Source organism: Suncus etruscus, chromosome 1, assembly GCF_024139225.1.
Source record: "Suncus etruscus isolate mSunEtr1 chromosome 1, mSunEtr1.pri.cur, whole genome shotgun sequence".
Lineage (NCBI taxonomy): Eukaryota > Metazoa > Chordata > Mammalia > Eulipotyphla > Soricidae > Suncus > Suncus etruscus.
In genome coordinates this window covers 110,893,999-110,916,455 of record NC_064848.1, presented here as the reverse complement: position 1 = coordinate 110,916,455, position 22,457 = coordinate 110,893,999, and the positions used below count along the sequence as shown (strand labels likewise).

The 22,457-nt window shown below is 39.0% G+C and overlaps 1 protein-coding gene across 2 annotated transcripts in view; it reads right to left on the bottom strand.

Moving 5' to 3' along the window:
* Positions 1-5,125: 5,125 nt before the first annotated feature.
* The window catches only part of MAGI2 (membrane associated guanylate kinase, WW and PDZ domain containing 2), a 1,487,205-nt gene continuing 1,469,873 nt past the window's right edge, over positions 5,126-22,457 (bottom strand). For both annotated transcript variants that reach the window (XM_049783101.1, XM_049783109.1), the window contains 2 exons: positions 14,904-15,042; positions 5,126-5,391 (listed from right to left, as the gene is read on the bottom strand). In XM_049783101.1, the coding sequence (XP_049639058.1) occupies positions 5,267-5,391; positions 14,904-15,042 (264 nt within the window). In that variant the 3' untranslated portion in view covers positions 5,126-5,266. The remainder of the gene's footprint in view (positions 5,392-14,903; positions 15,043-22,457) is intronic.

Sequence of the window (22,457 nt, the reverse complement as noted above, 5' to 3'; positions counted from 1 at the left end):
TCAAAGAGGTAAGCCCAGTTGGACTTGGGTATAAACCCAGGAGGCTAGTTGGGAGATTCAAGTGTTTATCATGTGGTTTCTTTTCCATAGCAGTAAAGCAGATATATAATTTTATGCAGACAGATCTAACCATAGCTCTTGTTCCACATTTCCCTATGGACTGAAGTATCCAGGAGATTATTATCCATGACATTTCTATAGCAGAGATGCAACACTGGCATGTTAAAATACAATTTGTACTGCCCACATAGGTCACAACTGCAATTAGAGAGTAAATGCTTTACAGAAATAATAAAATTTAGATTATTCAGAAACAATTACCTGGAACACTCAATTTTAGACATTTTTCTCCATTTAACTCTTAAAAAGAGGAAAATTATTAAGAAAATAAGCACACAGGCAATAATTTATTTAAAAAATGATGAAAACCAAAGCCTTCTGGGTTAGGTTGGGGAGTTCAGTGAAAACTCAGACCCATATGCTAGATTTTCTGCAGAGATCTCAACAAAATCCTAAAGTGCTTTCAGAATGATGATGATACTGCTTTCATTCATTCATTCATTCATTCATTTACTTACTGATTCAGTTTCTCTGCTGAGCATTGTTAAGAACCTAGCATAAAAATCAGTGTCTGCATCCTTTAGAGGAGAGGAAATGTGTAGACCTTGATAACTATTTGCCAAAACAGAGAGTTAGAAGATGATACAGGAAAGAATTATAAAGGGCTATGGGACGTTAGAGGATCAAGAAATGACTTACTTCTCATTGGTTGACTTGAGGGGGATTCATGAAAGAAGAGACAGACTTGGAATTTGTTTATAAATAAGATTTTTTTTGGGTAAAAAAACTTTAAGCCCAGGGATCAGCATGTGCCAGACATAAAAGCTGGACTATAAGGCAACAACAAGTGTTCTAGCTAGTTGGGGCACAAATATGCAGTAGGGTTTTATGGGAGATGAACATCGGAAAAGGGCCAAGGAATAGCTCTGGGGATTCATTTAAGGGGTGTATGTGTTTACACACTTTTTCAATACATATAAATCTAAACATGAAAAATACTTTATTAGATATTAGATATTAATGAAGAGCATAGGTTGGCCACTGCAGTAAGAACAAATGGTAGAAAGCTATCTTGTGCATGCCTTTACAGCGGATTGAGTTGAAGTAGAATGACAATAGGAATAGAAAAGATTACCTATGTGTGGAATGAGCTAACTAAAAATTATTCAAACTTTGGAAGTGTGTGTGTGTGTGTGTGTGTGTGTATTTTAATTTTAAGAGGAAAGACAAGTATGTAATTTTGAATGCCCACAGGTGGGATGCCTGAGATAATGTGCCTGGCTAAGGATTGGCAGTCTTGGGGCAGAACTGTGGAATCAAATTAGAGATGTGGTCCATACATGAGTCACCTGCAGAGGACTCTCAGATGAACAATGAGAGCAGAGGAGTTCTTGAGGAAGAGGCCCAGAGGGTTGAAGAAAGAAGAGAGATGTCTTCTATAGAAGCAGGCAGGAGAGTGTGGGGGGAAACAAGTGGATACTGGTGGATACTGGTGAAGGTATTAGTACTCGAATGTTGTAAGATTGAAGCTCAATCTTTGTAACTTTGTATGTCAAGTGATTCAGTTTAAATAAGAGAGAAAATCCAGCAAAAGCATGGACTAATGTTAAATCTATAGGGAGTTCGGAGAGACTCAAGATGGAACCTATCATTGGCTTTTGTTATTGTAGTGAGGCTGGTCATTTTTCGCAGGAGACTTAAGGATGTAACACAGACTTCATGGGGGTGAATGTGTCAGAGAGAAAGGGAAAATAAGCAGAGCTCACTTTTTTTCTGAATACTTTCTACCTCAACTCAGGAAAGTGACAGAATACATTTGAGAACAATTTCTATAAGAGTTTGATGAAAGAGTACTTTCCCCCAAATGACAGGTTTGTTGTTTTCCTTAAAATTCATTAAATTAGAGTTAATTTTTAGTAAAAATGATTCATTTCAGTAGAAATGGTATCTTAGTTGTGTTGGTATACATTCTACAGTATACATCTTGAAAAAAAAAAACACCAGAAAAATAAAGACTTAATCCCTCGATAGGATTATGTAGAAACTCTGGCAGCTGGAAGTGGGTGGATTCCCACTGAGTGACAGGATGTGGAGCAGCTTGTGGGCAAAGCTTACTGAGAAGACTGTGGAGAGGGGCAGGTAAAGGCCATTTCCCATTCACAGTCATCACAGTAGTCACTGAATGCTCAGTGTCTGCCATAACACCAGTGCTAAGCCAGGCAGGAAAAATGTGATTACAGTCCTTATCTTTTCCCAGTATGTCTCAGGGAAGAGCAATAATGTTTTCTTCTAAAAAAAAAAAAAAAGGTTATTCTCCCTGTAGTTTCCCAGAAATCCTCTCATTGTCTTCTATCACACTTATCACTCACATGTGACTATGTCATAGTGCTCACCTCTTTCTCCACTTACTGGGTTCTCCCTGGGGCAGTTAGACAAATTCATGACTTGAGCTATCTTCTCTAAGATTTGAAGCCAAATGGCCTCAGTTCCAGCCCTGGAGCACCTTCATCCAACAGCTCCATTTCTGTAATGCTTCACTTAAATGCACCTCCAGCCCTTGATGTTTAAATCTCAAACTAACCTCAGAATATTTTTTCCTAAATCTGATCCTTCACCCATCATCTTCTATCCAAACTAGGCTTTCGTCCTTCTCCCTAATCCTTTACTTCATATACATGATTCTTCAAGTTGTTTGACTTTTTCTTAATAAATTGTTGGAAGGAGTTCACCAAATCAATTCCCACTTGCTGTTTCTATCAACACTTTTCTCTTTCTGACAATCCTCATAGAATTTGCCTCAACTTTTTCAATAACCTTTTCACTTCCTTGAGCTTCTGGTAAAAGTCATTTTAAATACCACCATGGTATAGCTCCAAATATAGATTTTTTACCATCCAAATTAATTTTTTATTATATCTGATCATATAAATTAGAATTTGTGTGACATGAATAAAATGCTATTTTATGTATCTTTGATAATTTTATCCATCCTTTTCCAGTACTATGCATACCTGTCCTCTTATCATCTCCAATCTTTTACATCATTTTTTTTTTTTTGGTTTTTGGACCACATCCAGTGATGCTCAGGGGTTACTCCTGGCTAGGCACTCAGAAATTGCTCCTGGCTTGGGGAACCAAATGGGACATCTGGGAATCGAACCGTGGTCCATCCTAGGTTTTCGTGTGGGCAAGGCAGACTCCTTACTGCTTGCACCACTGCTGTGGCCCCCTTTCCCATCATCTTATTTGCCTTTTCTAGATATAGACAGAAATTATTGTTATATATTAGCACTGAGTGGGGTGCCTGATAGATGTTTTAGAAACTGAATCCCAAAAACAAAAAAAGTCCCCCTGTTTGTTTCCCTTTCTATAAGCAAGTGACTAATAAATTGTTTCAGTTATGCTCACCTCCGTATGCTTTTCTTTGGTTAGGAAGAGAAATCTATACCTCTTTAAACTATGGTCGCTTGACTAGATTTCCCAATAATTAGCCCAAAGATTTATTTAATACCTCTTCCAATTAATTGCAATGCTCTCTTTCATGCCCTTAACCTAGCTTTCAGTTGATCAATTACATCTCTATGAGAGACACATGATTAGGAGAAATGATGTGGCTAAAAATCCTGTCATTGGAGACATATTCAAAGAATGACAACAGTGGTGTTCAGGTCTGTGCATGTGTTTAATCAGTGTAAACTATTTGATAAAGGTTAATATGAACCAACTAAGTAGCTAACTTGTGAGAGCTGACTTTTGTATTAGATTCAAAGCAGTTCTTGATGGTAAGTGACTACTAGATAATAAAAAATTGAAAAATACACTTCAGAAGCCTCAGTGTATTCCTGAGGACTCCAAGAGAGGAGTCAGAGATGCTCAAAGGGATGAGAGCATGCTTTGTGTGGGAGGCTTGGATTTGATACACAGCACTGCATGGTTTCTGGAACACCTCTGTAAGCAACTTCAATAACCGATTTAGGAGTAACTCCTTTGACCAGATGGGTATGAACTGAAAACAAACAAACTCATTGGAGAGGCACTTAATCATCGCATCTTGTTTCAGGGAGTAGGAAGTAGAATGCAAACAGAATTGAGAAATATGTCAGCAGGATTCATGCTTCCATGATTGAGCTTGGAGACTGAGCATGAGTTTCTGCTTAAAAAGTGAACTGACATTGTAAATTGCCAGTCTGATTTGACAGCGGAAACAAATGTTGTAGATACGTGTTTGAAGTTGCTTGAACCATATTTGCAAGGCTATCATCTATGTTCTGTTTTCTCTACAGGATTTTTCCTCCAGAATTTTTACTCACCGTTAGGTTAAAATTTAGCCTAACCACTTGAGAAGAATTGTTTTGAAATAGTGGTGAAAACTGTCGTGGTACAACATTATGGCCTGGAGTGACAGTACAGCAGTGAGTAGGGCATTTGCTTTGCAGGTAGCCAGCCAACTGGGCCTTACTCCCTTTTATCCCCTGAGGTGATGGGTAATTTCTGAGTAACCCTGAGCACTAGTAGGAGTGACCTAGTTCAATAAAAAAAGAAAGGGAAGGAAAGTCATAACATGATTTGTTTCTTACATAACCTTGGTGTCTCCTGCGTATGGAGGTAGGACAGTGAACAGATACAGTGCTGAGTAACAGTTATGGGGTAGGTTGGGCCAGTAGGTACCATATGTCTGCTGATTCAAGTTTCTTGGGCTTATACACTATGTTGCAACTATGGCTTTAGTGCAAAAACAGTGCCCTGCTTGCAGCTGGCTACACATGAATGAGAGGATATACACTATGATCTGAAGATGAGGAGGACTTTTGGAAGAGCAGGGTAGAACCCTTCCCACTCTTTCTTTCTTTCTTTCTTGGCTGGACCATGGCAATCTGTTGCATCTCACATTTCATAAAACCAAACATACTAATCTTTTTTGTTTGGTTGGTTTTGGGCCACACCTTGTGGAATGAAGGTGCTACTCCTGGCTCTGCGCTCAAAAATCACTCCTGGCAGGCTCAGGGGACCATATGGGATGCCAGGGATCGAACCTGGGTTGACCAAGTATAAGGCAAATGTCCTACCACTGCTATGGCCCTGCCCCTCCCCCAGCCATCCCATTCTTATTCTTCTAAAGTCGCTTATAGCTTGAGCAGTAATTAGATAAGCTACTATGAAAGAGAAAGCATGATACAGTTATAAACATAAACATAATCAAAGCTCATTAGAGAAAGATAATATTCATGCAGATTTTACAAACCGTGTCTTTAGGGTGGCCCAATAAGTAGAAATATGGGGACCCATGCTTGTCACTTTTCATGCACATGGAGAGACTGGAAGGTACCATTCCTAAAGGAAGGGGAGGAACAGCCTAGGACCAATCATTAGAATTAACAGAACCAGTGACAAAGATATATTATTACTGTTAGAATCAAGATTGCTTAGTATGTTTAGAGTAGCTGAATACAAATTATCTAGGCAGTAAGAATAAAGACTTTAAGTAAAGCTAATCCTATCAAGCATGCAACAAGTGAAATTAGTGAAAGACTGACTATATATGTATTTCAAAAGGAGATTTGTTTCCCCTTCAAAATATTGAGGGCATTCTGAAGTGCTTTTAGGGAGATGTTCATGTTACACATTTGAAATGGTAATATCATAATTGTTGGAGAATTATACATTAATGATGGAATATTTTAGCAATAACAGCTGTCATTTGAGAATCAATCACAGTAATCATTTCTAAATTTGAAAATATCTCAAAATAAAGGCCTGGTTCACCGTGTTTAATATTTGTTTACTCTAGCTCACAAATTCTCACAGTTCTCCTAGCCTTTGATAACTTGCTTATTTATATTCAATGTTCACAGTGGAATTGCTGGTGCTATTTTTTTCCTTGGGGGGGGAAAATGGCTGAAAAAAAATGCAGCAATGGCTGCATTTTGTTGTCTCTTGGACTCACTTATCTAAGAGCTTTGCTTTGACAGCAGCCTGTTAGAGATTATTAGCCTCTGTCTACCTTTGCTTGTGGGCTACAACAAAATGTGTACAGAAAATTCTAGGGGGACTGGAATTCTTTGAATTCTCTCTCTGGCATCAATGTGCAAAGTAGAATAGAACTATACAGAGATTTTAGACTTGTACACTGAAAGTGTTTTTTATAGCTTGGTGGGTGTGAGGGAAGGAAGCTGAAAGGGTAAGAACTAACAACTTGGGGTTAAATGGAAAGTAGTTTCTCTCTGTGGTAAAGGAACTAATGCCTAACAATGACTGTTAGAAGTGGAAATTAAATTTTTAGGTGTATTAATTGAGTTTACCCGTTAGTCCTGCCAAGATGCAAGTAATTTTATATAAAAGCCATTAGGCTGTTTTAATGTCACACAGAGAAGGCTCTCACTTGATTTTAAAAGTGGCCTTTTCTAGGCCTGAAAGATACGGGTGCTAAGCAACCTCATGGCCACGTACTAAGAAACTTTATGGCTGGAGGTCAAATAAAATGGCAGAGAACATAGAGGAAATAAATTGCTTTGAAGCCTGGGGTGGACACTACAGTGAAATGTGAATAGTGGAAGATTGCCTTAAGGGGGCCAGGTACATTTAATACACATCTTGAGCATATGCATCTAGTCCTAAAACCCCCAATTCTGTTATTGCCAGGATCACTCTGTTGGAAAGTACATGCGGGAAAGACCGGGACATTTCTAGAGAAGTGTAAAGCAGGTGATAGTGTAAACAAATGTCTGAGCCACATTATAGTTGATAAGTATTTAACTGAGGCTAGATGTATATTCATTGTCCTATTAAAAATAGAACAAATAAAACAAAGAGCACATTGAAGAATGGGAGACCTCAAAGTTGAGAGCTCTTGCTGTAATTAGAGATTTAATTCAAGTTAGAGTAAGTCGTGACTGTTACTATTGCTTGCGACTAAGAAAGTTTGTGTCAAAGGAAATATTGAGGAAATCTCTATAGAATAGGACATCAGGTAAGGATTACTTCAGAGTAGCTGCAGGCAGAGTTCTATAATATAAAAAGCCTGGCCTTCTAGATTCACTGTTTCTTACAATAGAAATGAAGAATTTACAGTTCTTTCATCAAAATTTAAAGTCGGAAAATTATCTGACTTGGGAATATTAGGCTAGGACAGAAAAGAAGGTATTTCTATAGGGAGGTTTTGGTGATGTGATGTGTGCAGGTGATGGCAAATGGCTGAACCCATCTGGGAATTTGGCCTAAGTATTGGATTCCATGTTGATAACCAGGAGAGCAGGAGACCAGCTGGCAACCCCCTTTTACAGGGACTATAGTCTGTCCTGCACCATCTCTACTTCCAGACAAAGGAAACCAACACTTAGCAATAGCTTCCTAGGAGCTGGTTGAGAAAAAGCTTCTGTTATAAATCAACACTTTCATTCTATGAACTCCAGAGTATGACTGTCCTCAGTGAGCAGGGTGGGAACTGGGTTCATATTGTCAGAGTTGAGCTGGCAACTGGAAGATTAATGGGGAAGGAGCAAGGAAAAGATAGAAATCTGCCCTCTTTACATGTTAATGGTTTCAAGTCTTTGGTGAGCTACTCAGTCTAGATGGGTAAGCGTATCTGGGTTGAGCTGGGGAGGAACTCTTAAACAGGAAGATGTAAGGAGGCAACAGAAATTAAAACTGTGAGTTTGATCTTTACTAAAGAACTTGAGGAAAATTCAGGAAATTCTTGAGATGTCACTTAAAAAATAGTGTTCCAGGTCAAATTCCATTCAATTGTATCTATGCACATGCTGCCTTAAAATCATGATTTAGGGTTTTTCCCCATTTGATCTTTGATCTTGACTCGACCTTTATCCAGGTAAAAATTCTCCTGAATTTGTAATTTCTTTGAGATTTGTCCCAATGTTCTAGTACTTGTTAGCAGCATTTCCTCCAAGAAGGCTGCCTTTTCCTTGCAATTTGGAGAAATACTCCTGTGTTAATAAAGAGAGCTCAGGGAAAGAAAGCTATGCTCTTTTCAGAACCTTAAATGACACTAGAAATTATTAAAAGGAACTGAAAATTCATGTTCCAAATCACACTAAAAATTCTTCTGAATGGGATTCACTCACACATCTCCAGTTTAAGGTGTTTGCAATATAAGGAAGTCTGTAGCTCAAGAGCTAAATGGGTTCTTCCTAGGTATGCGCTCAGAAAATGCTTCTGGCTTGGGGGACCACATGGGATGCTGGAAATCGAACCGAGGTCCATCTTGGGTCAGCTGCGTGCAGGGCAAATGCCCAACATCTGTGCTATTGTTCCGGACCCTCTTGGTAATTTATCAATTACTCTGTTGTCTAAACATTATCAGAGTCTGAACTTCCTAACAAGTGAGGACTTAGAAATCGAGGTCACCTAGTGTCCTAAAAAGAAAAGTGTATATTGGAAATCATGTAAAAGTATCCCCAAAGAAGGAATGAAATAATATATTTTGTGAACTCTAATAAAACCGTGTGAATACATGAATTTTTATCCCTTTTCTTAAAAATGCTTAAAACAAGTGAGATTGTAGCTGAGCAACAGGGACAGGCATTTTCAGATTGTGAGTTCTTTGAGGAAATCCTGGCTCTGTGGAATAGACGTTATGGGAAGTTTTCTGGGTAGAGAATTTCCTTGGGTGTTTCAAAGCTTCAGAGAGCAGACAAGAACCTGTGAAACTAGAAAGCATGCCGTGCTCAGTGTCATGCAGTCCCAAGTTCTGCCTGACAGCCTGTCCTCCTCTCTGGGCCTTTATTCAGGAGCAGTGTCTTCGAATGATTTGTGGAACCTCTCTTGTCAAAGGAAGACATGCTCAACCGTGAATGTCAGAAGTTAAAATTAAATTTCAGAATTTATTATTGAAGCAAGCTGCCTTTTGCTCTATTAAAAATGCAGGTGACTCAGGAATCACTGAAAGCTGTCCTAGATGTGGTCTCTGAGGAAAAGGCAGCAGCTATGGAGACCTTTTCTGTGCCTCTGACAGAAGCACCATCACGCCCACACAGGCCCAGGTGAGAGGGTGGATGAAGCTCTGGCTGAGAGCTACAGGAGGGGATGAGTAAAGATGGGCACAGTCATGAGATGATATTTTAGCACACTGACTAGAAATTTTAATAATTACGACAAGATCCTAGCAAAGACTGACTTAGTGAGCACCTTCCTTCAGAACAAGGGAAAAGTATTAACATAAATATCACAAAAAAAAGTGCTCAACCAACTGAAGAAGCTCAGTGCTTTCTAAGCCTGAACATTCTAGAAGTATTTACTAGATTTCATGAATAACTAATAAAACATTTCTTATGTTCTCATGAGCACAACTCCCATGATACCTTGTAGGAATCAAGTGTTTTGCCTGGTTCTCACAAAGAGATTTTGAAATTCACAATCTCACAAAGAGATTCTCTTTGTGAAAATCAGGTGAAACACTCAGATTATTAGTTCACTGATGGCCAGGACCTTTGTTGCTCTCAAAGTGCTTTGTATAGAGTAGGTGCTCAGCAAATGCTAGTTTTGTTGGGAAACTTGTAATAATATAAAATTTGAGGTATTACTCACAGAATTGATCTCACATGATCTGTTTGGAAGGAGTTGAAGAAAGAAAGAAAGCTTCATACACATACAAAGAAGTTTTCTTTGTATGAACAGATAGCAAAAGGGACTTACTTTTTGAACACAATTTTTGGGGGCATTTGGTTTGTGATCACACCCATAGTACTCCAGGCTTGCTCCTGGTTCTGTGCTCAGGGATCATTTACAATGGTACTAAGGGGATCATATATGGTGCTGGGGACTGGGTGAGCTATGTGCAAGACAAGCACCTAAATCCTTGCAGTGTCTCTGACTCAAATAATAACTTTATAATTATTAATACTTAATAATTATTATAATTACAAACAAGATTCTAAGGTAATGCTTACAATATTTTCTAATTTATATTCTTAAAGAAGATCCAACAAATAATTATTGCTTATTGCTAAGTAGGAAGAGAACACAACTGTTTGGAGAGGATCACTATAAATCATTTTATTTACTAATTAAATGAAAACTTTAGACTAAAGAACTATTTGGCCTATTAATTTCTTTTCCTTTCTTTTTTTGTTTTGTTTTTTTGTTTGTTTGTTTGTTTTTGGGCCACACCTGGTGATACTCAGGGGTTACTCTTGGCTATGCTCTCAGAAATCGCTCTTGACTTGGGGGACCATCTGAGACGCCAGGATTAGAACCACCATCTGTCCTGGATTGGCTGCATGCAAGGCAAATGCCCTACTGCTGTGCTATTGCTATAGCCCCTATTTCTTTAACAGTAGTTAAAGTTTCTTTTTAAGTGCTGTTTTATTATATTTATAAAATGCAAATAATTTCACTAGCTAAAGGCCTGCGTGTAATCAAATCTAAATTCACAAAAGACACACTAACATTGAAAATGGCTGTAGAGGTAGAAGTATAATTCACAAGTTGGCCACTATCTTCTGCTGTGTGGAGATTTCATGTTACTTGTTTCTGGACCATGAGTAGGTAAGAATTCTGTTTTGTTCTCATAACCCTGCTTGACCTCCTAAGACCACTGGGAATCCTATCCTATGCTTCAGCACTGTATTAACAAGAACTACCCTGTCAGTTTCTAAGAGCAAACAGGCCAGATCAGTACCCAAGAATAGAAAGTAGATGTTTGTGTTGCTCAACTTTGAGCACACTTGAACAGCAATATCCCAGAGGAAAGCTCTTTGTTGGTCTGAATTGCCTCTGTGGGGATTTTTCATGCTGTGACATCCCTATTGACCCTGGCCTCACTCTGTGAAATCAAGTAAATGTTGATTGTGGTATTCCTTGAATGCTAATGTAGGACAACCATATTCCAAGGCAGGAAGCTAATTTGTATAATTTATTCTTATGTGACCTTAAAACCATGTTGCATGCTTTTTTTTTAGCCTTTTCAGAATAATCAAACAGCAAGCACCTCTGTTAAGAGGACACTAGCTTTGATGCGATCTCTTTTGATTCTTTTCTCACTATGGTCAAGTGGAGTTTCCTTAGTCTTGTGAGTTGTTGAGATGTGTGTGGGGAGGGGGCATTGACATTCGCTATTGAGTTTATAATCAGCAAATTTTTATCCCAAGGACTAGAAGTAGTGTTGAAGTATCTCCTGAGCTTCTCTTTTTAAGGACTTGAGCATAAAAGCAATTTCTCTTTCAAAGCCCTTGTCATGCTCCTACTTTCCTTGCAGCTGGCTCTGCTCTTGAGGCTGTCTGTTGATTTAGGGCTCTGAGGTGGCTAAGGTGCCGCCTGATGATTAGTCTCACGGTAATTATGGATGCTATATTTGCAGCATATTTATTCCTTTCCTCAGTGCACTTGGCTTCACACTGATTTTGTTTAGCCAACAAGTCTGATGGATTACCCTTGGTGTTTTTTTTCCTTTCATTTCAATTGTACCTGTGCTTATCTCCCTGTCACAGATCACCCTAAGAATTTAGAGTGAGAGTTTTTCTGTGATTCTTGACTGAGATGTGCTTTTCCTACAATTGGCCAAGGATCCAGATAGGGCCTTGTTCAAAGTTTCCCTGAATTCCGTAGGGCACAGAGGGAGGGCTGCTGGATAAAATACTGAAAAGCCTTCCAAATACCATTGCTTTCAGTCACATCACCTTCAGAGCGCACTCCTTCCTATGGGGTTAAGCCTTGGCAGCTTTCTAACAGCAGATATCTCTTATGACTCCCCCCACCTCTTCATCATGTTTCAAGATGGACATTTTTTTCATTGCCAAGTTTCAGATCTTAAGAGGCAAACAAAGGAAACAAGCTCACAAGGGAACAGAAACATCAGTTTGCCTGTGACGAACCTGCATTTGTCAATGTGGATTGTAATCTTGGTTATGTTATTAATTAGCTCAAGGGCTTTGCTTGCTGCTGTTATTTTCTTTTATTATTAAATAATCTAAAGTTATCAAATTACATTCTCATGCTTCCCAAAGTCAGTGATACTGTCCCCCAGAAATACTACCAAGATGGGGTGGCATAGTAGCTTTGAGACAATTGTCGAGGGTGCATGCTTTTTATGTACAATTATAGAACGTAAAATTTCAGGGGTGCTGAGCAAAGTTTTCTTGAAAAGGGAGTGGTAGGTCACATAAACCTGGGGGCTTCTATTTTAATTTATCTTGAACAAAAAGTACTGTTTTATGAGAGAATCTAGTTGATGCTGGAGGAATGATGGAGTCTGTGGCTCTGAGTTCTCCTTATGTGTGGGTGTCATTTGTGGCGCCTCTCAGTGGCCATTTTGCAGGTTTATTTAACTGCACAGGAAAAGTTCCTTCAGCAAACATGTGACTTCTGAATTCAGACAGGCCAGCTGGCTAGGTGGGCCCTTGGCAGGTGAGTGGAAAAGAAACAAGAAAGTGTCTCCCACAATAGGGTTAATCTTTTTTTGGAATGGTATATGTATCTCTGTATGCAACTGTTTGTACAAAGGAGGTTTATGCCAGATCTCCTTTTCTTCTCTTTTCTTTTTTTCTTTCTGAGAGCCTGGGGTCTCTGTATTTGCCAGGCCAAGAATATCTGTATGATCAGTCCCAGTTAGAAAGCTACTTTGTTCTGCATGAGGAGTGTTCTCTGGGTGTGACTTCTACACAGAGCGAGACAGTGCATCAGAAAGACTGCATGTGGATTCCCTGGATTTACCCTGTATATCCTGTGGTGCATCCTTTTAATGTCACCGTACTAAATCTTTGTGCTCCCGGCATGCTATCACTACTCTTCAAATTTGTTGTTATCTTGGGGACCTCGAGCCACCTCCCTTGTGAGTTTATATAAGATTTCAGAATTACTATTTGTGGATACTATCCTCCATGATGCTAATCTGATTCCTTTTGTTTTTCACGGCCAATCAAGAGATTTTAGCTTAAATTTTATCTGAAGCCCCAGTCTAACTTAGAGCCTGCTGTTTTCACTTCCTTGAAGCAGATGGCTCTGCTTAGTTTAACATGCTCTTTGGTAATATCATCAAAATTCATGTCAATCTACTACTGTCAATTTGTGTCATGACTGGCAAGTAGAATCTACTCTTACCTGTTAAGAGGTACTGTTGAGAAGGAATTTGCAATAGTGCTCTTGCTAACCATATTCAAGACTTGTCCTTTAAAGTGTGCCCATGTATGGAATAAACTCTTTGTTTTGGCTAATATCACTTCACTAGATATTTTCAGATGATGTTGAAAATAAACTGGATAATAGTTGACAATATTTTTGGGTTTTTGTCTTGCTTCCAGTTGTTTTTATTTTATTTCCAAAAGATGTTTTGAAGCAGCTTCTGACTTAAGCATTAGTTTAAGTTATGCTAGGTTGGTCAGCAGTACTATTTTCTACTGCTCAGTACAGACACAAACAGCTGGCACGGTGAATGTTCAAAGTATGGACCAAAATGCAATTCTACAAAAGAACAAAAAGCTCAGTATAGCCATATTGTTCAGTTAAACATTCTAAAGGCTTACATGTTAGAACAAGTACAAGAACTATATGAACTCTATGAAAGTCCCCTGGTAAGATAAGAAGTCTTGCTACGAAGGGAGCATATTATTTTCAAAATGAGGTATTTTTGGAAAATGATAGAATATCACAGGTAATTTTGATAATACTGAATCACTTAATACTCTAGGGTATAAAAAGTTCTCCAATTTTGAGAGTTCAGATTCTTTACAAATGGATTAATACCTGTGCCATTTAGCATGATGGCCTGTGCTTATTGCTAGTATTAATATTTAAAACAATTTTATTAGATCTAAGCATTAAGAGCATGAATCTGGAATAAGGTATTTCCATCGGCATAAAAGCAATCCTACAGAAACTTCTGAGTGCTGTTCAACCCTTAATGTGAGGCTTTGGGCGGTGTTCAAGATGCTGGAAATAATGTATTTAAGGATCTTTGAATTCAGCTATTGCAGCTGAAATCAGGACAGTAATTATCCTGCTAAATAAGGAAGTGTCCTTTCAATTATTAAACATCTTAGACAAAAAAAGCATAATTTTGGAGGGAAATACTATTAAGAATTTTTTGGAGGGGTGGTCGACACAAGGTGGAAAAACGAATTTATCTAGATCACAGGTAGAAGCTAACTGTTTGGTGAACAGTTATTACACATTTCCCTGACAGGTATTATTTGTACATTTTAAATTTTAGTGATGTCTCTCTGTTTCTCTCTTTCTATATTTCCCTGAGATTAATTAGAGACCAGTTTAGTTTTGGTGTTTGTAAGTAACGACTACCCAGCGATTTCTCATCTGCTAGAGTAATACTGTCAGTGGTTCTTAATTGAGCTTTGGGGAAGACAAGTCTATGAATAAAAATGTACTTTAAAGCCCTCCTTAATAGCATATAGATATATAATGTAAGAGTAAATATTGGCAACCATCTTTAATTTCCAAGGAAATGCAACTACTGCATGAAACGTAACTTACATTGAATCTTCAAATCCCAAAGATTTGTTTTTTGCTTGTGCCTCAGCTATATTTCCCATATGATAGTCTTTATATATGAACAATTTTAGGTAAAAAATGATTAATTACTGTGGACTCAAATGAATAGAGAACTAAGTGACATTATAAAAGGTATTACATAAAAGTGGTGGTTGACTCTCCCAGCACACTCAGAGATGCCCCAAAAGATCCTACTTCTGCTCTTTTAAACAGTAACTGTGCGAGCAAGAGAGCTCTCACATATATTTGTATTTAAATATACATTTTGCACATACATCTATTGATATATATATATATATACTCTTTGATATAGAGAACTGACATGGTTTCTTAAAAAAAAAGAATTGACATTTACACAAAAACAAGGTGAATCAAAACGTGAAACATACCATACTCTGGGACTTGTCCTGTCCCACGCTTCAGCAGTAGCCTTACTCTTTTTCCTCCAGATTTGATGAGTTCTATTGCTCTGGCGTGTGTCATGTCCCTTGTGCTTTCCCCATTGATTTCAATGATTTGATCGCCTACCTGCCAATGAAACATTATGTCAATTCAAGGTGATTTTACTCAAGCAGTGTTTCCAGTACAACAGGTAAACATTCCTTTGCAAGTTCATTTCCAGAGAGCCTCTGAAAGAACAATGAGGTTGCAGATTAGTTCTTCTTAGAAGAACCCAATTCCTGGGCCCATCTCATATCTGACCATCAAACGTTAGTTTATTTATTTATTTATTTATTATTTATTTATTTATTTATTTATTTATCTATTTATTTATTTATTTGGTTTTTGGGCCACACCCAGCGATGCTCAGGGGTTATTCCTGGCTGTCTGCTCAGAAATAGCTCCTGGCAGGCACGGGGGACCATATGGGACACCGGGATTCGAACCAACCACCTTTGGTCCTGGATCGGCTGCTTGCAAGGCAAACGCCGCTGTGCTATCTCTCTGGGCCCCAAACTTTAGTTTATTTTAACAGAAATGAAAATATCAGACTATAGAAGCTGTGATGATAGGCTAGTTATGTTAATATGACAGAGACTATATTAAAACATTTAGCATTTCTAATAAAAAGAAGAAATATGATATCACAATTCAAAATAACCTGATGTCTTTCCCTTGAATCAAAAGGTGAATATTTTGAGGCCTTTTTTAAAAATTGTAAATAGTGCCCACTTTGGGCTTAGTGCAGTATCTCATTCAGCATGTGAGAACAAATGACTGGTTTGGGGGTTTCTCTGAGAATTTTTGTTAAGCATCATTTGCATTTCTCTGGCTGCTATGCGACATTATCTTCTTTGTAAATAAATAGTTGTTGGTTGATATTCCAGCTAGATGATGAATTTTCTATCAGAATCCTTTGAATAAAAAATGAGAACCTTCGTTCTCCACACATGACTAATGCCCTTGATAAATCTTTGCCATGCTCACACCTGATTGCCAGAAGCGATTTGGTTGAATACCAATTCCTCTCGAATGGTCAGATATACCTAGGTTCCAAAAGCAATTCCCCCTTAGCCTCTGTGAATAGATATTTGAATAAAAGAATTTCAACCATGAGACTCCCACAGAACCATTAATGTCAGGAACCTTTGATTTTAAAATGTTTCATTTCAGTGCAAGTCAATTAAGACAAATTAGCCAGGAAAAGCACAATGAGCTTCTCTGCAAAAATGCTATTTTGGATGGATTCCTTAACCTTAGCATCTGTAAGCTTAAATTCCAGCAATAAAAATTGCACATGAGCTCCCCATAGGAGAGATTTGTCAAAGTGAGGGCATTCAGTTGGGCCATCACAATGACAAGAAGGCATCAAAATAAGTGGAAAGGAAAAACAAACTGTGATAAAGCAAGGAAGTCACATCTCAATCTAATGAGAATTCTGTTGAAGGTCAGGACTGGTCCATGGTAGGAAGCTTGTCACAAGAAAGCAAGGGAGTACAGTTAGGGCAGAGAAGAGATCACTCTGACAGTGATAGTTGGAAATGATCACCCTGGACAAGATCTAAAGATCATTGTTCCAACTGGCTGAGCTATATATGCCCTCTGGCAGACTAGGTAAGTTCATGCCATACCTGTTATTTCATAAGAGCTGATCTTGTCCAGATCACACTGGACAAGAAAGCTGAAAGGAGGAAAAGTGATATACATGATACCCTTAAGTAGCAATATTGCAAACCAGTGTCACAAAGGAAAAAAAAGGAAGAGAGAGAGAATGAAAGAGAGGGAGAGAGAGGGAGAAAGGGAGAGAGAGAGGTGTCTGCTATAAAGGTAGGCAGGGGGAAGGACAGGAAGGAAATTGGGGCATTGGTGGCTGTAAATGTGCACTGGTGAAGTGATGGGTGTTGGACATTGTATGACTGAAACTCAATCATGAACAGCTTTATAACTGTATCTCATGGTGATTCAATTAAAAGATTAATTTAATAAAAAGAGGATTCTATATGAATTCTGTAAAGATTCCAATACAATAAAGGTCATCTTTATCTTTTGTCCAATGGCTTTTGAAAGTATAGTTTTGAGAAATGGTAGAAATGGGCTTCACTGATATGACTCTACAGATGAAATAGTAAAGACAGGTTTCAATTAATTTGCTTCAAAGCCAAAGTTTGCCATTCTTTTCTTCAGGGCTTATTTTTTTTTGGTCTCTCTATGTGTATGTGTGTGTATGATTGATTGTGTGTATATGTATGGTTTGGATCACACTCAGAGGTTCTCAGGAGCCCTATTTGGCTCTGCACTTAGAAATGAACCCTGCGCCAGTTGTAGAATTAAATAATTAATGATGGTGCTAGATTGAGGTGGATGGATGGAGGGATCTTTCTCTGCCATGCCAGGCCACATGGCTCCGCAATCCCCATTCAGCTGGTGGGTCTCAGGTTTAGGTGAATGGCGGAATCAGACTCATCCAGAGACAGGCATCAGGAAGCATCAACTTTATTCATGCCCTATCCACCACATGTGTGGCCTATATCATAACCTTTTAAGCATTCAGCCATTCTTAGCTAGTCCTGCATCTTAACTCCTTTCAGCCATCTTCCCTTTGACCTCCATGCTGGCAAAAGACCAAAAAGGGCCTAATCCCCTCTGGTTAAAGCCTTATCTACCCTTTCCAAGACCCCTCCCAAGAAATGGGCGGGGTCTTGCAGGTAAGGTCAAGTTTCCTAGGAAGAATGTGGGGGGGGGGATGAGGCTTCACCCTGGTAGTGCTCAGAGGACTATAAGAGGATAAAAAATTCTGGAGATTGAACTGGTGTTGGTTGAAGTGGCTGCTTACTAGGCAAGTGCATAATCTTTAGGTCTTCTAACTCAGCTCTTATGAAATAACAGGTATGGCATGAACTTCGCTAGCCTGCCAGAGGGCATATAGCTCAGCCAGTTGGAACAATAATATTTAACCCAAAGAGTCCCCATCCAAAACCTAATTATTATGGTATACTATTAACTTGCTGCAGAAGTAGAATAAAAGTTCCAATAAAGGTTTAACTGCATCATTATTCCTGGCTGTATACTCTTTTGAGCTCCAGACTCATCATTCATATAGCCAATTTCTTTCACTCAGATGTCCTTTTGGCAACTCCTCTCAACACCAACAGACTTTTTTTTTTACTATCTTCCTCTTGAAGAAGCTTTCCCTATTTATTCCTAATCTTGGTTAATAGCACCATAGTTGATCCAAAGCAGGATTCTGGGGTCATACTGAATTCTTTATTTCCTCAGTTTTTCTGCATCTGTTATTGATATCCTATATGCCATATTTTTAACTAGCTCAGCTCAAATCCTTTACCTGGATTCCATCATTCTCTATTCTCACCAATCTGTCTTGCAAAAAAATGAAGGGGAATCTTCTTCAATATGTCTATGATCTCTATGCTTATCATAAGCCATTGTTCTTCCTAATCCCTCATCTCTGATGAATTCTGACTTTTCTCAATGCCAGCCTAAGCAATTTCTCCGTGGTGTTTTTCTTGACGCTGCCTTCTCAGACACTATCCCTCTATTCATTCACTACTACATCCTATTGTGTTATCCAACCAGATGATAAAGTTCTCCACTCATCATCAAGCACTTTCAGTGCCTCTATTATAAACCGAAAAGATTCAATAGAGATGCCATATAATTGCTATCTAAATTTTTTCAGTCTAATTACAAATAATTAGTAAATAATTTAAGATTTACTATGGCAATAAAAGAGGCACTCACAAAATGATAATGCATCACAAAGGAGGGCATCAAAAGTAAATGGATATAATGTAGTAGTTAGGGTGAGTTTCCTAGAGGTAGTACCATCTCAACTGAATTTTGAGGTATCAGTATGATTTCTTCAAGTAAAGGTGGATAAAAAAAGATCCTAGATAAAGAGAACAGCAAATGCAAAGATACCAATTGCATCTTTGGGGGATAAGAACTTATATTGTTACTCAGGATCTTTCATTTTATTTGAAAGACAAGGTGCTGAAACTTTTAAGGTGCCGAACTTTTAAACAGGGAATAAAGTGACAGGGAAACAATGGTATTTAGAAATCTTACTGAGACAGGGGCCTGAGTGATAGCACAGCTGTAGGGCATTTGCCTTGCATGCAGCTGATCCAGGACAGATGGTGATTCCAATCCCAGCGTCCCATATGGTCCCCCAAACCAGGAGTGATTTCCGAGTGCATAGCAGGAGTAACTCCAGAGTGTTACCGGGTGTGGCACAAAAACCACCACCCTCCAAAAGAAAGAAAGAAAGAAATCTTCCTGAGACAGTATGAAGAGCAGAATAAAAAGCAAGTAAAGACTGAGAATGAAGAAAAAAATGGAGGTGATGAGGTGGATACATTACCCAAAAAAGAAATTAAGAAGAGAAAAGATGGGGCAAATAAGGTCAGAAACTGGGTCTCCTTTAACTATGTATCTGGTAGAGGGCAACTCATGTTTTTTTTTTTTTCCTGAGTGAATGAAACATCTCTACATGGCTCATTTTGAGAACCACTGAAAGAATGTTTCCTAAGCATTTAAACTTAAAATCAAACCGTTGGAGCCACTATAGCCTGAGGCTCCTTCTGTGTGTTTCAAAAACAAATACACTGATTCTACTGTTTTAAAGGAAACCCCATGCTGGGCAAAAGAGATTTTGTGGTTTGACAGAAAGGCATATTATTTGCACTAGTGACATACATTTGCAAAACCTAAAAATCTATTTTTATCATTTGGTATTTGTTAATTTTCATTTTTTTGTCTGTCTAGGAGTTCATTAGAAATTAAAAGAGGGGAAAACAGCAAGGGAGAGAGAAGGGGTGGGCTGAGACTATTTGAGGGGTTAAATAGAAGCAAAGGGTTCTACACAGGGACCAATGTATATCTTATATGTGGGAGTTTTCAAAGTGGAGTCTCAGACAAAGTTGGTATATATTTTGGTGGCAGTGGGGAATTAGGTCACAGTTAGTGGTGCTGAAGGGCTGCTTCAGGCTTTGTGCTCTGGAGCTGCTGGGCATTTAACTGGGGCAAATTTAACTGTGTGCAAATATCTTAGTCCCTGCCTGGACTAAGCCTCGAGTTACTATTTTTTTTTGTTTGTTTGTTTTTTGTTTTGGGGCCACACCCGTTCGATGCTCAGGGGCTACTCCTGGCTATGCGCTCAGAAGTCGCTCCTGGCTTGGGGGACCATATGGGACGCCGGGGGATCGAACCGCGGTCCGTCCTAGGCTAGCGCAGGTAAGGCAGGCACCTTACCTCGAGCGCCACCTTCCCAGCCCCTCGAGTTACTATTTTTATTCAGTTTCTAGGAACCTTATCCTATTCTAGGTCCCTTATCCTTATTAACTATATTTCTATAATTTTAGCATAACTGTGTGTCCCTTCAAAGGGAGACGAGAACAACTCTTCATTTGAACGTTAGTTGAATCAAGAATCTGTGAATGGTTTACTTTGGACCTTTTAGTCCCTTTCAACTCCTTTCCCATTCCAGGGTTCCAATAAAGATAGTCTTCATTTCCTGCCTCAATGAGTGCATTAGAAGTTTGGGAATATCACAAGATTCTATCAAATTCATAAAATATACATATATTTAGATATTCTAATCAGGTTATGAGATGGAAATGTTGCCTTATCGGAGACTCTGACATTTACTAGATATTCTGGGTTCCTTACCAAAGTGAGTCATTTGGACCCAGTGTAAATGGTAATAACTTTAGTTCAAACCCAGCTTTGTTTCATATTTCTTTGTCTAAAATGATACAAATTGTAAAATTATTTGATTTTCATTTTTCAGTCTAACATCAGTATGAAGTACAATCATCTGAATTGGAGCTTTCTAAATAAATTTGGAATGTAATTTCTTTTACCTTCACCCTTTTATGCCTGGATATAGAAGAAGATGGATGTATAAGAAGAGAGAGTTTATCTCATGACCTATCTAGCTGCCCTGCATTTGCCTGAGCCTGCCAGAGCCTACTCCAGGAGAAGATGACTTGCAAGCCTGATGTGGGAATCCAGCAAGGATTAATTTGATAAAAAAGAGAAAATGTGTAGCCCTTTCAGAGTAGATGAAATAATCTCTTATGATTCTGATGTAAGCATTTCTGATTTCAATTGCAGAACTGTCTTCAACTGAGCTATACTCCTAAGTAAAAATTTAAATTCTTTTCCAGAATTTTTTGAACATCAAGTTCTTGAAATAAAAAAAATGGTGGAGAGACCCTGGCAGCAGTAGCGGCTGCAGCAGCAACTGCCGGAAGAGCATGGAGCGCTAAGAGAGCTTGTCCTTGTGCAACCCTAGGCATCAAACTACTGAAATCCCCAAGCCCAGCAACAGTACACTGAACTCCTAGTGATAAAGCAACAGCTGGTCACCAGATCAAAAATTAAGTTCTAGAGAAATTGCTGGAAAAAATTTGGTGGCAGTGGCTGTCTAAACAACAGAGAAAGTGCTGAATAGCGCTACATGGTATATTCCCAGTGACAGAAGTCAGTGAGTGGTGTCCTGACAGTCTCGTGGATGGGCTGGAGGCTGTGGAGCATGGTCCAAGTCCATTTTTGTAGCCAAGCTCACAGGACACGGAATATTAGTGCTGAGGGAATATATCAGGGCTAAAGCTAAGTGAGAGAAGAGGGCACCATGATTTGGCTACATGGGTAATGGCGCAGCTGTGTGATGGCAGGCTACAAGACAGCCAGGAGTGGCAATGGAGACAGGGAGTGGTGTTTTTGGAGCCAGGAGAATGTCAAGGAGTGGACACGACTTGGAGCTGTGGACCATGGTGCAGGCCCATCTGCGTGGCCTAACTCGCAAAAACATTAGCGTTCAGGGAGTGCAGCAATGAGAAATCTATATAAGGCAGGAGGACACCACGATTTGCTGCATGGACAGCAGAGGCACAGCTGTGAGATGACAGTCTATGAGAGGTGATAGAGCAGCTGGGGAACCACTCTGCTTGCATGTATCCTTATCCCTGCCCTGTTCCCCCATTTCCGGGTGACCCAGGCAGGGCCTCAGGCCCAGCCTGTGTTTTAACTAAGGTTCTTGCACCCAGAGAAAAATGTGATCTTGAGATAGGCTAGACCATAGACAAGTGGCTGTGGTGAAAATGGGCAGCTTTTGGAATCAAAAGGGCCATTCTGGGCTAATATATCTAGAGAAGAGTGTAGCTACTCTGCTTTACTCTGTTGCCTCACATTTTTTCTAGTCAAGGATCCCTACAACAACACATTAAAAACACCACTACATCGCAAAGATCACAATGGGAAGACAACATAGAACCCCATAACACTTAGTGAATGCAGAGACGAATGTGCATTCTAAGAAGCCAGCTAACATCAGCAACTTACATGGTCCCTCTGATAAGGAATTTAGAGAGGTAGAGAGGAAATGTGGAGGATATTCAAAGACTTACTTTCAATACTGTTCGGGCTCATCAGGAAACTGAAGAGACAGAAACACTTCCAAACAGTTTCTATGTAGCTAA